Raw genomic sequence first — 15,597 nt, 5'->3', positions numbered from 1 at the left:
TTTTTTTGGTTTTTCGAGACAGGGTTTCTCTGTGGCTTTGGAGCCTGTCCTGGAACTAGCTCTGTAGACCAGGCTGGTCTCGAACTCACAAAGATCCGCCTGCCTCTGCCTCCCAAGTGCTGGGATTAAAGGCGTGCGCCACCACCTCCCGGCAAGCAGCAGTTTTCTTAACTGCTGAGCCATCTCTCCAGCTCCCCTAAAGGGTCTCACTGATCAGGCTGGCCTTGAACTCACAGAGAGCCACTTGTCTCTGCCTCTAGATTGCTGGGATTAATTGCTCCACCACACTTGATCTTCTAGGCAGCTTTTGAGTTTATACTTGGCTTTCAGTTTCTTTTCAAGTGCTAGGCAGTGGGACGTGACTCCCAGTTATCATTTGTTTTCTCTGTAAACCTGGGACAATCACTTAAGTATTTATGGTACTATCCTCTCTGTGACAATTAATACATGCATAGCACCACAACACTGGGGAACACAGTATTCATTGTTCCTAGGGAAAGAAAGCTCAGTTTCACACTGCCTGTAACAGGCCGATCACTAAGTGGGAACTCAGGGAGACAGCATCAGTTCTGGGACGTCAGGCAGGTTGCTGTGGATCAGAATCCTCAAGGGGTTTTCTACAAACTCCCTATTCGTTGTTACGACTGAATCTCCCCTCAGAGGCTGTTCCTACCCAAACTACTAAACAAAGAACATAGCCTCCCCGAAAGGATGAATTTAGGTCATGTGCCTGCTCCTGAGCCATTCACAGGAGCCAAGAGAATGCCTGGTGGCGATTGGTTGAGAATGAATTCCTTCCACATTCTTGCATTTAGCGGGTCAGACTGGGAGCAACTGCCTGTGAAAGAGAGAGAAAGAGGCTTGATGCCTGCGAGAATGGAAGAAGCGTACTGAATGCCTGCATCTATTTGTACAAAGTAAGCCACTAAAACTCCTAAAATACTCCCCTAAAGCACCCAGAAAAATTGCAGGTAAAATACAAAAAATGGCTCATGATCCTGATGCTCTTAAACATCTTGGATGTTTGGAAATAATTAGACCACAAAACATGAATATGGGATGATGATAACATGGAAGTTGAATCTTTATTTTGACAGTTTGTGGTGTGTTTACACAAGAGAATCGCTTGTAAAAAATATTCGTTTTTATTTATTTTATTTAATGTACATTGATTTTTTTTTCTTTTTTCTTTTGGTTTTTCGAGACAGGGTTTCTCTGTGGTTTTGGAGCCTGTCCTGAAACTAGCTTTTGTAGACCAGGCTGGCCTCGAACTCAGAGAGATCCGCCTGCCTCTGCCTCCCGAGTGCTGGGATTAAAGGCGTGCGCCACAACCTCCCGGCAAAAATGCTACCATTTGGCAAGTCTAGGTAAAGGCTTGAGATTCTGTATTTCAGAATCAATGAAGTTTTAAAAAGTGTGAGGATGAAGAAGAGGAGGAAGATGAAGAGGAGGAAGATGATGATGATGAATAAGTTGGTTCCAGTGCAGTTTTTTCTTGTTTATAAAGCATTTAACCTCCCTTACACAACTTTATTATTATTATTATTATTATTATTATTATTACTATTATTATTTGGTTTTTCGAGACAGGGTTTCTCTGTAGCTTTGGAGCCTGTCCTGCTCTTTTAGACCAGGCTGGCCTCGAACTCACAGAGATCAGAGATCCATCTGCCTCTGCCTCCAGCGTTCTGGGATTAAAGCCGTGCACTGCCACCACCCGACGCTCTCTCTTCTATTTTAAAGGATTTTCCAACGTTGTGTAAGATTTGTTTTTAAACTGTACAGTGTTTTTTGTTTTTTGTGTAGTTAACATACCACTGAATATATCTTGAGATAGCCCCTATCCTGGTGGTATTTCAAGCTGCTAACCTTGCCTGGTACAAACTGGGGGCTGTGAATTGGCGTGGATATTTAAAGCAGGTACTTGTTGGTGCACAGCACAACTTAGTTAAATATGGGGACAGTAGGTTTTCTTGTTTTGGTTTTGATTTTTTTCTCCATCTTCAGTTGTTTCTGATGCAGCTTATACGAAGGTAATTGTTGTTCTGTTAACCGAATACCATTCGGGAATTGCAACAACAATAACAAAATTGTAGCTGTTTTGTTGACATTTTGTATGCTTCAAAGGAAATACAATTTTTTTCTATTTAAAAAAAAAAGACACACAGATCTGCTTTACCACTTCCTGCCAGTGACCAATCCCTACTAAAATTCGTTTTGACGTGAAAAAAAAATGCAAATCAATGTATCTGTGTTAAACTCTTTTATTATATTTTGGTGGCTTTTTTTTGAGAGGGGGGACAGAATATAGATCAAGCCGGGCGATGGTGGCGCACACCTTTAATCCCAGCACTAGGGAGGCAGAGACGGGGACTGGGGGGGGGGGGGATCTCTGAGAGTTTGAGGCCAGCCTGGTAGAGAGAGTTCCACGACAGGAACCAAACCTACAGAGAAACCCAGTCTCGAAAGACCAGGAAAAAACAAAAAAAGCCTACGCCAATTACGCCAGGCTAAACTTTTTTTTTTTTTAAATAATGCGTCTAATAATAATTTCGTGTATTTGCTTAAGAACAGGTCACAGAGAAAGCTAACAGGGTAGCGCCCAGCGCTCCGGCTAGACAGAGACCGCACACACCCTTGCGTGGGGAGCTCCGAGGAAATCATCGCGCAAGGCATTCTGGGATTGCCCGGCCGCTCCCTCTTCTCGCGATGCTACCCTCCTTGCCACCCCGCCCCCACCTTTTTCCCCCTAGGCCCGGCTTCCGTGCGCTCCCCCCAACGTGTTTTTCAAATCCACCAATGAGCGCGCAGCTTAGGCTCAAACCGGCCAATCGGAAGGCGGCGTCACCGGGAAATTTAAATCGCGCCGGCCGGCAGCACGAGGCACAAAGTCTGAGGGCTGAGGAGCAGTGGACGTTTCGAGGGCCGTCGAGTCTGTAGTCTCCGAGCCCCACACCGCCTTTCGTGGACGCCTGAGCCCGCTGTGCAGGTGGGAGCCGAGCCGGGGCCTGGGCGGGAACGGCCGGCCGGAGTGCTGAGCGGGCGGGGAGCGGGTGCAGGCCGCGCCGGGGAGTGTACTCGGCCTCCGTGCCCAGACGAGGCCTCGGGGCTGGGTGGTTGACCCAGCGGCTTGGTTTCGCCACATCGGGCTCTGCCCTGGCGTCCCCGGTCGCTGCGGAGGGCGGGATGCGGCGCGGCGCGGTACCGACGGTCGGCGGGGGCGGGGAGACCGGCTCGCAGACGAGCGCACCGGGCTGTCCCCCTGCTTCCCTGCTGCTTCTGCCTGGGGTGGGGGACGGGGCTCTGAGCCGGAGATGGAGGTGGCAGTTGAAGACACCTCGGGTTAAATGCCCGACCCGGGTCACCCGTGTCAGTGTCGAGGACGAACAGAAAGCGGTGAAAGCTAGCAGATTGTCAGAGGACTTTTGATTCCTGTCACTTTGCGGCGATCACACGTGTGAAACATCGGTGTTCACAGCTGATGTCATCCTGCTTGTGTGCACTCGCTGGAAATTTGTGTGTGCGAGGTGCTGAGTGCTGGAGATGCGGTGCTAATGTCACTTTTGCTGACAGCGATGGTTAGGAAAGGTTCTACAATGTAGCCAACCTCTGTTCTTTATGTCTTTATGGACCCTGATAGAAGATACCACTATGGATTGACTTTGGCTATTAGTCAACAGAAAGCAGAACTGCACTCACTGCCTTAGGGATGTCGATGTTAACTCTAAGGCAGCCGGGGTTCCCCTAGCCGGTGTTCTATGAACTAGTGGAGTCTAGAATGTAGAGCCCTGCCTTAATACCGTGCTGGCCAGAGGCTTAAGGCCATTGAGATTTTGAAAGCCGTTAATCCGAAATGAGATGCTGTGTATGCTTAAACTACACATAGGATTTTGAAGGTGTATTACAACAGTAAGACTTGTTAACTTTTCTGTGTTGGTGACATCCTGACATGGAAATATTTTAGCTATTTTGAGTAAAAGTCCTAAAATTTTAGTTGCTTCTTTTTAGCCTTTTAAAAATGCGAGTTAGTGGAGAACTTAAATTATGTTTGTTTAAAAATGTTTCTGATTGACAGTTCCGGAGCCAGAAGGGGCAGTTATCCATCCCTCGACTTAATGCTGTAGCCGTAATATTGAAAGCTTGTGGGGTTTTTGGTTGTTGTTTTGTTTTTGTTTTTTCTAGCATAGAGATGGAGTAAGTATATAGTCGATCTTTACATTTTATTTTATTAAGTTTTTTTTTTCTTTCTAGCCTTCCCTTGTCTACTAGCTTACTCCCTTATTCCTGCAAATATGTCGACCAACGAGAATGCTAATTCACCAGCTGCCCGGCTTAACAGATTCAAGAACAAGGGAAAAGACAGTACAGTGAGTACCTTCTGTTGCTTCCCTGTATATACTTTCCAATGGAAATAAGAAGGGGCATTTATAGAATACATTTCTGAGGTACTGGGGATCAATCAAGTCCAGTGCCTCACTCATGGTAGGTGGGCTTTTCTATGCCTCTAGTCTTAGGTATTTTTAAAACTCTTAAAATTGTGTGTGTGTGTGATTTTTTTTTTTTTTTTTTTTTTTTTTTTTTTTTTTTTTTGCATGCACCTGGTGCAGATGCAGAGGTGAGAGGACAGCCTGGAGGCAGTGGTTCCCTCCTACTTTGAAGTCCTCGGACTTGGTGGCAGGTGCCTTTCCTGCATGAGCCATCTCTTGCCGGCCTTTGAGGGCTGTAAAAAAGAGAAATCACTTGTCATTAAAAACTGAGGAAATAGCCGGGCGGTGGTGGTGCACGCCTTTAATCCCAGCACTTGGGAGGCAGAGGCAGGCGGATCTCTGTGAGTTCGAGACCAGCCTGGTCTACAAGAGCTAGTGCCAGGACAGGCTCCAAAGCTACAGAGAAACCCTGTCTCGAAAAACCAAAAAAACAACTGAGGAAATAGATAAAATGAGGTGTTGTCTTTTCTTCAGGAAATGCGGCGCCGCCGAATAGAAGTTAATGTGGAACTGAGGAAAGCGAAGAAAGATGACCAGATGCTGAAAAGGAGGAACGTCAGCTCATTCCCTGATGATGCTACTTCTCCCTTGCAGGAAAACCGCAACAATCAGGTAAATAGATTTGAGTTCACCTATATGAATGGGTTTTTTTTTTTTTTGTTTTTAATTCTGTGTAACTTCCCTGGCTGTCCTGGAAATCACTATGTAGGCCATGCTAGCCTGGAGAGATCTGCCTGCTTTTGCCTCCTGGGCACTGGGATTAAAGGTGTGCACCACCTCCCTACCCCACGAGGATAAATGTTTCTTAGAAATTTGAATTTGGGGGTGGGGTTTGAGCTCAGATCCATCTTACTCTGCCTCAGTGCTGGGATTAAAGGTGTGTGCCACCACAGCTGGTTAAATTTAAACATTCTTGGACATACCTGGTAATCTACTTTTGACTATCGAATATATGAAAATTGTTTTTTAAGATTTGTAGTTTTTTTTTTTTTTTTTTTTAAAGAATTGGTGCCGGGCAGTGGTGGCACACGCCTTTAATCCCAGCACTCAGGAGGCAGAGGCAGGCGGATCTCTGGGAGTTCGAGGCCAGCCTGGTCTACAAGGGCTAGTTCCGAGACCGGCACCAAAACTACAGAGAAACCCTGTCTGGGGGGGGGGGGAAGAATTGTATTGGTGTATGCAGGAGGCCAGAGGAGAGGTCGTGTCCCCTAAACTGGAGTTAGAGGCTGTCATGAGCCACCTAATGCAGGTGCTGTGGACTAACGGGTCCTTTAGGTAGGATCAGTGCTCGGCCATCTCTTAAGCCATGGTGAATGTTTTCTTTAAAGCTTTGAATTTTCTTAGCTACTGAAGCTGATTCAAAGGCTTTTAATTTTTTTAACTTTTTAATTTAAAAGTGTGTAGCTCTGAGTAGCCTGAAACTCATGGTAATCAGCCTTTCTCTGGGATTAAAGATGTATGCCACCCCATATCTGGCTGCTACTGTTGAGTACATGTGTCTGGGTACACACAAGCAAGTGTGTGTAAGATGTCAGAGGACAACTTGTGACGTGAGTTCTCTCCTCCTACCTTTGTATGGGTTCTAGGGCTCAAACTCAGCACCAGACTTGGGTGGCAAGTACCTTTGCCTGCTGAGTCATCTTTCCAGTCCAGTTTGTTATTACTATTATTTTTTAGTGAGTTATTTAATTTTATGTGTGTTGGTGGTTTGCCCGAACATGTCTGTGAGGGTGTTGGGTCTCCTAGAGATAGTTACAGACAGTTATGAACTGCCTGCCATATGGGTGCTGCCTATTGAACCTGCGTCCTCTTATCTTCAGTCGGCCACATTTATTTTTTTATTTTTTGGGAAGTGCTACAGATCAAGACCAGGACCCTCACACACATATTCTGAACAAGCTTTTCCCCTAGAGCTATTATACTCTAGTCCAAAAGGGTTTTTTTTTTAGTTCTGATCTTCCCTCAGACTGCCTGCATTTCTAGCTACTGGCAAAGTACTTTGACATGTCAGTTCCAATTGAGAAAGTTTTTGTTTGATAACTAGGGAACTAGAATCACACCAGGGTTTAATAGGCATGTACTCTACCAATGACCTATATTGCTAGCTCCTTCTTTTTATTATGAATACAACTTTCTGCCTCCATGTATACCCACACACCAGAGGAGGGCGCCAGATCTCATTGCAGATGGTTTGGAGCCACCATTTGGTTGCTGGCAATTGAACTCAGGACCTCTGGAAGAGCAGGACCTCTGGAAGAGCAGATAGTGCTCTTAACCACTGAGCCATCTCTGCAGCCCCAAGACAGTGTCTTGCTGTCTAACCCTGGCTGGTCTGATACTTGAACTCAGTTCAGGTGTGTAGCAGTTACTGTGCCAGGCTATACAGTATAAAGCAGTGGTTCTCATCCTTCCTAATGCTTCAACCCTTTAATACAGTTCCTCATGTTATGGTGATTCCCCAACCATAAAAAATATTTCTATTGCTACTTCATAACTGTAGTTTTGCTGTAATGTAGTTGTAATGTAGATGTTCTCTGATAACCCCTGTGAAAGGGCCATCGACCCACCCCCCAGGTTAAGAGAACCACAAGTTTAAAGTCTAAGGTAATGACTTAGACCCAGAGCAGTTTCTGGTCCTGAAGCCCCATTAATGGAAAGTGCCCATTGCTTGGTTATACATGCCATTTTTATCTTCTATGCTATCCTTTAATGTACTTTTTTCTACATTTACACATTTGACTACACATACACTTCCCACTGTGTTAGAATTGCCTGCAGCATTCAGTATAGCATGTTCCATAGCTTTGTAGCCCAGGAAACGGAATAGGTTTGTTTTATATAGCCTAGGCACCTGAAACTTCCTACAACAAAAGTTCATGAGACGCATTTCTTAAACTGTATTTTGTATTGAGTGACAGCTAATGCCATGTTCTTCCTGCTCAAAGTCTGCTCCATAATGGCCTTCCCATAAATTGGACCTATCTTAGACTTTCTAATCCTGTCTTTTGAAGCAAGATGTCCAGGCTAACATCTAATTCACAACATTGTCTCAGCCTCCCAGTGAGGACCTTACAGGAGGTGTGAGGCAGTGCTGGACCACTACTAGCATTTTTTTTTCCTTTTCTTTAACATTTGATTTCTTTTACCATTCTATATCTTAGACTTTCCTGCTTATTATAATTTTTTTTCTTTAGTTTTAATCTCTAGTTCACAGAGATCTGCCTGTCTGCCTCCTGAGTGTTGGAATTAAAAGTATGGCTCCAAACTTAGTTTTTAGTCTTTGAATGTTTATACATGTATATAATGAATTTTAGTCCTTTTCATCACCCTTTTTCCAAACAAGTCTTCCTCTTTCTTTGTGTCTGTTTATCTGTGACCCACTGAGCTTGTTTGTGGTGCCCGCTTGGGAATGGGTAGGAGCTTGTTTACTGGAGGAACATGCAAAGCTTAATAGCTATAATTCTGTAGGAAGCTGATGCATCTGCCCAGCGCTCAGTCGTCCCCCGGGAAGGGGTGGGGTCTTATGGGCCCTTCCTCCTTGCATGATGAAGTATTAAAATGACCTAATCTTCTAAAGGTAGTTCAAATTGTGATGAGCATGAGTTCTTTAGTTAGGTTTCTCTGTTGCTTGTGATAGAACACTGCCAAAACCAGCTTGGGTGGGGGATGGGTTTATTTGGCTTACAAACTTATTTGGTTAAGGTCCATTATCCCAAAGAAACCAATGCAAGAACAACATTGCCTATGGGCTTAGTCTCTGACTTGCTCAGTTTTTTTTTGTTTTGAGTCAGGTTTACTTGTACCCCTTGATTGACCTGGAAGTCACTATATAGACCATGGTAGCCTCCCCAGTGCTTAGCTTAAAGGCATGTGCCAACACACCTGAATCTTAGGTACCTGGCCTGCTTGCCCAGGATGGCATCACCCACAGCCACCTGGGTCCTCCTGCTTCAATTAGAAATCAAGAAATGTCCTACAGACTTAATCTGGTAGAGACAGTTCCTTAATTGTCACAGTGAGTGCAGTTGCTGTGTCATGTCCAGGAAACAGATTGACGATATTCCTTCCCAATCCAAGAAATTGGACTAGGTGTGGTGGTACCTGATTTTAATCCCAGTGGACTCTGGAGACAGGCTAATGGATCTTTTGTGAATTCTAAGTCAGTTTGGTCTGCATAATGAGTTCCAGAACAGCCAGGTCTACATAGAGATTCTGTGTCAAAAAAAAAAAAAACAAAACCAAAAAATTGGAGACATTGCCTATTACTCTATATACTTCTCTTGGGGGTCAGTTTGAGACAGGGTTTCTCTGTGTAGTAGCCCTGCTGTCCTGGAAATAGCTCTGTAGAACAGGCTGTCCTCGGCTCACAGAGCTCTGCCTGCCTCTGCCTCCCCAGTGCTGGGATTAAAGGTGTGCACAACCACTGCCTGGCCCGTATATCTTTCTTAAAAGTATATTGGAGTTAAAGTGATTGTGACTAGTTTGCCCTAAACTGTGTTGAAATGGTTTTTAAGCTACCCTTTTTTTAGTGACAATAGCTTAAGTGCTCTGACTTGAGAATCCAGTGTCATGGTACCAAGTTGGAAAACTATGAAAGTGTTTAGTAGGCCAAATTAAATGTAACAGACTATACATAAAAAGACATTTGCAATGTCTTGTCTATTAGTTTTTTTCTGTTGACTGAGAAGCAATGTAGTAGCATGGATAGGTTTATTGTTTTATACGTGCAGATTATAATTCCTTAATGAGGGAAATCAGGGCAGGAACTTGACAGAAACCATGAGGCAGTGGGTAGGGTGTTTCTGCTTACTGACTGTACAACCCAGACCCACCTACCTGGGAGTGGTGCTGTCCACAGTAGGCGGGAATCTCCCACATCAATTAATTCAGACATGGTCACAGGTTAATCTGACCAAAGCAGTTCTTCATGTTGATTCTATGTTTTCTGGTAGACTAGGTTTTGTCAAAGCTGACAACAAAAACAGCAGGTATCGTATATTACTTGTATTTAATAATAATAATTTATAAAATACTGCATTTCTTTTAGGGTACTGTAAATTGGTCTGTTGAGGACATTGTTAAAGGCATAAACAGCACCAATTTGGAAAGCCAGCTCCAAGCTACTCAAGCTGCTCGGTATGTCTGCAGGCTCTGGCATGTGTGGCTAACCTCAGAAATTAACTCTTTGAGATGGGGCAGTGAGAATGGGGTGAATAAAGAAAAGCCACCCGGTCCGCTTTCCATGAGAATTTTTTTTAGGTCTATTTTTACTTTATTTTTGTGGGAATCAGAGGACAACTTGAAGGAATCTTGGGGATTGGACATAGTTGTCGGACTTGGTGGCAAGTACTTTTATTCACTTAGACCATCTCACCGTCCCCTTCCCCACTTTAAAAATGTGAAACACAGTCTCATGTAATTTAGGCTGATCTTAAGCACACACTCCTTTTGCCTCAGCCTTCCCATATTGAGATTATACGTGTGTCAACTGCTATGTACAGATTTTTAGAACCTTTCAAGGCACCTTGGAAATCAACTTTTGATTTTCTTTTGATTTCTCCTTAGGAAACTGCTTTCTAGGGAAAAACAGCCTCCTATAGACAACATTATCCGGGCTGGTTTGATCCCCAAATTTGTGTCCTTCTTGGGCAAAACTGATTGTAGTCCCATTCAGTTTGAATCTGCTTGGGCACTTACTAACATTGCGTCTGGAACATCTGAACAGACCAAGGCCATGGTGGATGGAGGTGCTATCCCAGCATTCATCTCTCTCTTGGCATCCCCCCATGCTCACATCAGCGAGCAAGCTGTGTGGGCTCTTGGAAACATTGCAGGTGATGGTTCAGTTTTCCGAGACCTAGTTATCAAATATGGTGCAGTTGACCCACTGTTGGTACTTCTTGCAATTCCTGACCTGTCTTCCTTGGCATGCGGTTACCTGCGTAATCTTACCTGGACACTCTCAAACCTTTGTCGAAACAAGAATCCTGCACCCCCCTTAGATGCAGTTGAGCAGATTCTTCCTACTTTAGTTCGTCTGCTACATCACAATGATCCAGAAGTGTTAGCAGATTCCTGCTGGGCTATCTCCTATTTGACTGATGGCCCAAATGAGCGCATTGAAATGGTTGTGAAGACAGGAGTTGTGCCTCAACTTGTGAAGCTTCTGGGAGCTACTGAATTGCCAATTGTGGTAGGTGCTGACCTTTGTGTTTATGAGCTTTAACAGTCCTGAAGCATGATCAGTTGTAGTATTGAGATACTGTCTATGACTTTTGCAGAATTTTTAGAACAGGGAATGTTTTAGCAGTAATGGAAAAAATGCAACATAACTAATAATGCATCAACATTTTTTTTTTTCGTTTTAGACTCCTGCGCTGAGAGCCATAGGGAATATTGTCACTGGGACAGACGAACAGACTCAAATTGTGATAGATGCAGGAGCACTTGCAGTCTTTCCCAGCCTGCTGACAAACCCCAAAACTAACATTCAAAAGGAAGCCACGTGGACAATGTCAAACATCACAGCTGGACGCCAGGACCAGATACAGCAAGTTGTGAATCATGGCTTAGTCCCATTTCTTGTTGGTGTCCTCTCTAAGGTAATGAGAGTGTAGGATTTGCCAGGTTGTTAATATTTATGACAACGTACATGTCTTTAATCCATGGGTGTGGGAGTCAGAGGCAGGAGGGAGATCTCGGAATCTACACAGCAAGCTTTAGGATAGGCAGGACTACATAGAGAGATTTTGTCTCAAAACCCAGCAATAACTACTGAAGAGTCTAAAGAACAGCCCTTTGTTAGATACAGATAGTAGTACCTCTAATGTTGGGTAGAATCTAAGGGTAGTTTAATGGTGTCTGTGAATACCACCTTTTGGACTGCTGAACTAAAAGCATTTTCCTCTTGTTTCTAAGGCCGACTTTAAGACACAGAAGGAAGCTGTGTGGGCTGTAACCAACTACACCAGTGGTGGGACAGTTGAACAGATTGTGTATCTTGTTCATTGTGGCATAATAGAACCTTTGACGAACCTCTTAAGTGCAAAAGATACCAAAATTATTTTGGTTATTCTTGATGCCATTTCAAATATCTTTCAGGTAAGTCTATGTTAACCAGGCTATGTTTGTTTAAATTTGGGGTTGATGGTTAATATTTAGGACTGGGGAGAGGACAGTGAATCCCTGTGAGTTTGAGGCCAGCCTGGTCTACAGAGGGACAGCAGCCAAGGATCTGTCTTGACCTCCTAACCCCGTCAAAAAACAAAACCAAACCAAACCTGTGAGGTAAAGAACATCTGAGGTGGCGGCAGTAGAACCAGAAATTCAAGGATGTCTTCAGCTACATGGGGAGGTCAAGCTGGGCTAGGCTACCTGCTACCCTGCCACAAAGAATACCCCCAACTTTTTGTTTGTTTTGTTTTTCAAGACAGGGTTTCTCTGTAGTTTCTGGAACTAGCTCTTGTAGACCAGGTTGGCCTCAGACTCACAGAGATCCACCTGCCTTTGCCTTCCGAGTGCTGGGATTAAAGACATTGCACCACCACCGCCCGGCTTACCTTCCATTCTTTTTGGATTTTCGAGACAGGGTTTCCTGTAGCTTTTTTTTTTTTTTTAAATACAATATTCTGTCTGCTTGTATACCTGCAGGCCAGAAGAGGGCGCCAGACCCCATTACAGATGGTTGTGAGCCACCATGTGGTTGCTGGGAATCGAACTCGGGACCTTTGGAAGAGTAGACAATGCTCTTAACCACTGAGCCATCTCTCCAGCCCCCCTGGCTGCTTTTTAAAGAAACTATTTTATGCTTCCATTGTGCAGTTTTTTGAGCATGATGAACTTTGTAGGTAACGACATGTTGCAATGTCACAAAGTTGGCCATCTTTGTATAATTGTCCACCGTGACCACTCAGATAGTCTGAGGTGCTTTCACAAGATATTCCTGTTCATGTCACAGACAGTGAACTGAAAAGTAGTGCTGCTTCGAAGTTGTCCTAGGAGGCTGAGGTAAGGAGGAGTCTGAAGCCAGTCTGGGCTGCAGTGGTCCTACTAAGCTACACAATGAAACCCTGTCTCAAAAGAGAAAAATAGCCACACATGGTGCAGGAGAGGTGGAGACAGGCAGATCAAAATGAATATACAAAACAACTAAAATGCCTCTCAAAGGAGATGGCATTTATATGATAGTTTTTTTTTTTTTTTTAATGAGAATTGGTGTGAGGGTGTCAGATACCCTGGAAACTTTAGTTACAGACACTTGTGTTGAAATTGGAAATTGAACCTGGGTTCTCTGGAAGAGTAACCAGTGCTTTTAACTGCTGAGCCATCACTCCAGCCTCCCTTGTCTGGTAGATGTTCTTATAAAAACAGAGCCGGGCGGTGGTGACCCATGCCTTTTAATCCCAGCACTCAGGAGGCAGGCAGATCTCTGTGAGTTCGAGGCCAGCCTGGTCTACAAGAGCTAGTTCCAGGACAGGAACCAAAAAGCTATGGAGAAACCCTGTCTCGAAAATTCAAAAAAAGAAAAAAGGAAAAAGACGGAGTTATGGTAGTAACCTTGAATTGTGTTTCGTTTTAAGGCTGCTGAGAAACTAGGTGAGACAGAGAAACTCAGTATGATGATTGAAGAGTGTGGGGGCTTGGACAAAATTGAAGCACTACAGAGCCATGAAAATGAGTCTGTATACAAAGCCTCATTGAGCTTGATTGAGAAGTATTTCTCAGTGGAGGTGAGTAATGGCCATGTTAACTTAGAAAGTATACAAGAATTCACAAGTATCCCCAAGCCCATTAGATTTTGATCCTTTGCGTATGGTTTTTATATTATCCAGTGCCCTTACGTAGAATGACATCAGTGCAGCCAGGACTTGTTTTGTATGTGTATTTGCTCCTCAGGTATTGGCTTTGACATCTCAGAATGTTCTGAGACTGACGTTTATGGGTGTTGTGGGGGTTTATGTAGAAGTACACCACCCAGGGCCTTATTTTGCTTGATAGGTCTCCTGTTGTACAGTAATAGGTAGACAGATAGTTGAGTATACAGAACCTTCTCCCAGGTGCTCATGATTCAGCTAAACTTTAGTAGCCAGTCCTGTTCTCCCTTCTCTTCAATGTTACTACTGTGTACAGGTTTTGAGATAGGATTACTGCTCGAGATGTTCCACACTTAATGGTTATATCTTGTCTTATTTTTCCAGGAAGGGGAAGATCAAAACGTGGTGCCAGAAGCTACCTCTGAAGGCTTTGCCTTTCAAGTTCAGGATGGGGCTCCCGGGACTTTTAACTTCTAATGTCCAGCTGAGGCACAGAGTTGTTAGCTATGCGCTGTGTTTCTCATACATTTGTCTTACTGTTTTCTCTAAGAACTCTTTTTAAATGTGGTTTGTTATTGTAGCACTTTTTACAAAAACTATACTTGAACAGTTGTAAACTGTACATACTGTCCTCTGTGTTTCTTATTTCTATGTGGAATTTCGTATCCTACAGTGTATTGTAAATAAAGATTAAGTTCCACTCCTTTACTCTTTGCGTTGCTGTTTTCTTACTTTAAGCCATTACTATTGGAAATGAAGGTTGACCTAAGTTTTCTGCAGTGGATGACCAAAGGTGGCCCTGCTTGCAGACACTTTGATGTGAGGTTGTTGTTCCTAGACATAGTGAGCATCAGGGCTGGCTGGAACAGCCCTCACATCCCCCACAGTACTGGCAGCCAGTACCATCTGTCTCTGGCTAGTGGAGTTCTGATAAAAACCTAAATTTAATCATGAATCTCTGGATTCAAGTGGAGCCTGGCTACAATTTCACCCCTGGGTATGTTACCTGAAGTACTGTGATAAGAGTTGTGTCTTTCAGGAGCCTGTACAGTATGGATTACTGCCCTGCTCCAGCCACAAGTATGTTCCTCTTGGACGAGAAAAGCAGAAACTGGTGTCCTTTGCAAAAGGCAGTGTGCCTTATTACAGTTCTGAACCTAGCCCATTTTTTTTTTTAATTTATTTATACAGTGTTCTGTCTGCAGGCCAGAAGAGGGAACCAGATCAAATTACAGATGGTTGTGAGCCACAATATGGTTGCTGGGAATTGAACTCAGGACCTCTGGAAGAGCAGCCAGTGCTCTTAACCTCCGAGCCATCTCTCCAGCCCCCCTAGCCCATTTCTTAAAGATCTTGTTTTCTGTATGTTGGTATTTTGTGTTCATGTATGCTAACCTCTGGTGCTACCTGAGGCACCAGAAGAGGGAGTCAGATCTCCTGATCTGAGTTAAGAGCCACCATTTAAGGGCTAGAACTCAAACTCAGGTCCTCCGGAAGAGCAGCCAATGCTGAAGCATCTCTCCAGGCTTCCTCCCCATCGTGGGTGTGTGGTCAGGTGACTTTCAGCTTTCTAATTCAAGTCTTAGTCTTGGTGGCAAGCACCTGTACTGACCCATATTGCTGGCCTACAGTAAGCCTGTTAAGTACTATAATCAATTTCTGTTCATTTGACTAGTGGAAAATAAAGAACAAATGCTCATAGACTTTGCCTTTGTCAGGCTCCAGGGCTTAAAGTCCCTTCCGTGATGTAGTTTGAGTACAGAGCTGGAGAACACAGGCTAATGTTTGTTTGAAGTGCCACAGCCAAGTGCCTAACATGGAACACTAAGTCCTCCCGCCTAAGCCAAGGGCACTTTGCTTGGGGCCCTGAGTCACTAAGCCTGTGTAGAGGCCTGGAGGTGGGGAAGGGGGTGTAGCAAAACTGAAGATGGCTTTCCCATCTACGCCTCCTCTACCTGTCTAAACTCCTGGGTTCCTGGGTCCACAAATCCTCACTTTGGGGAAGTAACGTACAAGAAAGTCTTGACACTGTTTTGTCTGTAAGGTGCGCTCTTGCTGACTTTAGAGGAGTGAATGTAGCAGGCGTGTTGAAAATGTGAGGTCTGTGTTACAGGCGTAACTGCATAGAGAGGTAATGGACAGGAGATAGCAGATACCTAAAATACATTGCTCTGTAGAAGAGGGCATCAGATCCCATTATAGATGGTTAGGAGCCACTAAATAGTTGCGAGGAATTGAACTCAGAACAGCAGCCAGTGTTTTTTTTTTTTTTTTTTTTTTTTTTTTTTTTTTTTTTT

The 15,597-nt window shown here is 44.1% G+C and overlaps 1 protein-coding gene across 2 annotated transcripts; it reads left to right on the top strand.

The window, feature by feature from the left end:
* Positions 1-2,835: 2,835 nt before the first annotated feature.
* Positions 2,836-13,972, top strand: Kpna2 (karyopherin subunit alpha 2). 2 transcript variants are annotated; one of them, XM_050164261.1, is made up of 9 exons: positions 2,836-2,989; positions 4,252-4,367; positions 4,962-5,099; positions 9,535-9,623; positions 10,053-10,680; positions 10,856-11,089; positions 11,406-11,588; positions 13,067-13,216; positions 13,685-13,969. In XM_050164261.1, exons 2-9 carry the CDS (start codon positions 4,293-4,295, stop codon positions 13,775-13,777), a joined length of 1,590 nt encoding a protein of 529 aa, XP_050020218.1. In that variant the 5' UTR covers positions 2,836-2,989; positions 4,252-4,292; the 3' UTR covers positions 13,778-13,969. The 2 variants fall into 2 exon arrangements, with proteins under 2 accessions (XP_050020218.1, XP_050020219.1); XM_050164262.1 differs by lacking the exons at positions 2,836-2,989; positions 9,535-9,623 and having other exon boundaries at positions 13,685-13,972.
* Positions 13,973-15,597: the final 1,625 nt, after the last annotated feature.

This window comes from Alexandromys fortis, unplaced genomic scaffold (genome assembly GCF_014885135.2).
Source record: "Alexandromys fortis isolate MF-2015 unplaced genomic scaffold, M_Fortis_MF-2015_v1.1 scaffold_156, whole genome shotgun sequence".
In the NCBI taxonomy this organism is placed as follows: Eukaryota; Metazoa; Chordata; class Mammalia; order Rodentia; family Cricetidae; genus Alexandromys; species Alexandromys fortis.
Note: the sequence above shows the minus strand (reverse complement) of the source record. Positions and strands in the feature narration are given on the sequence as shown.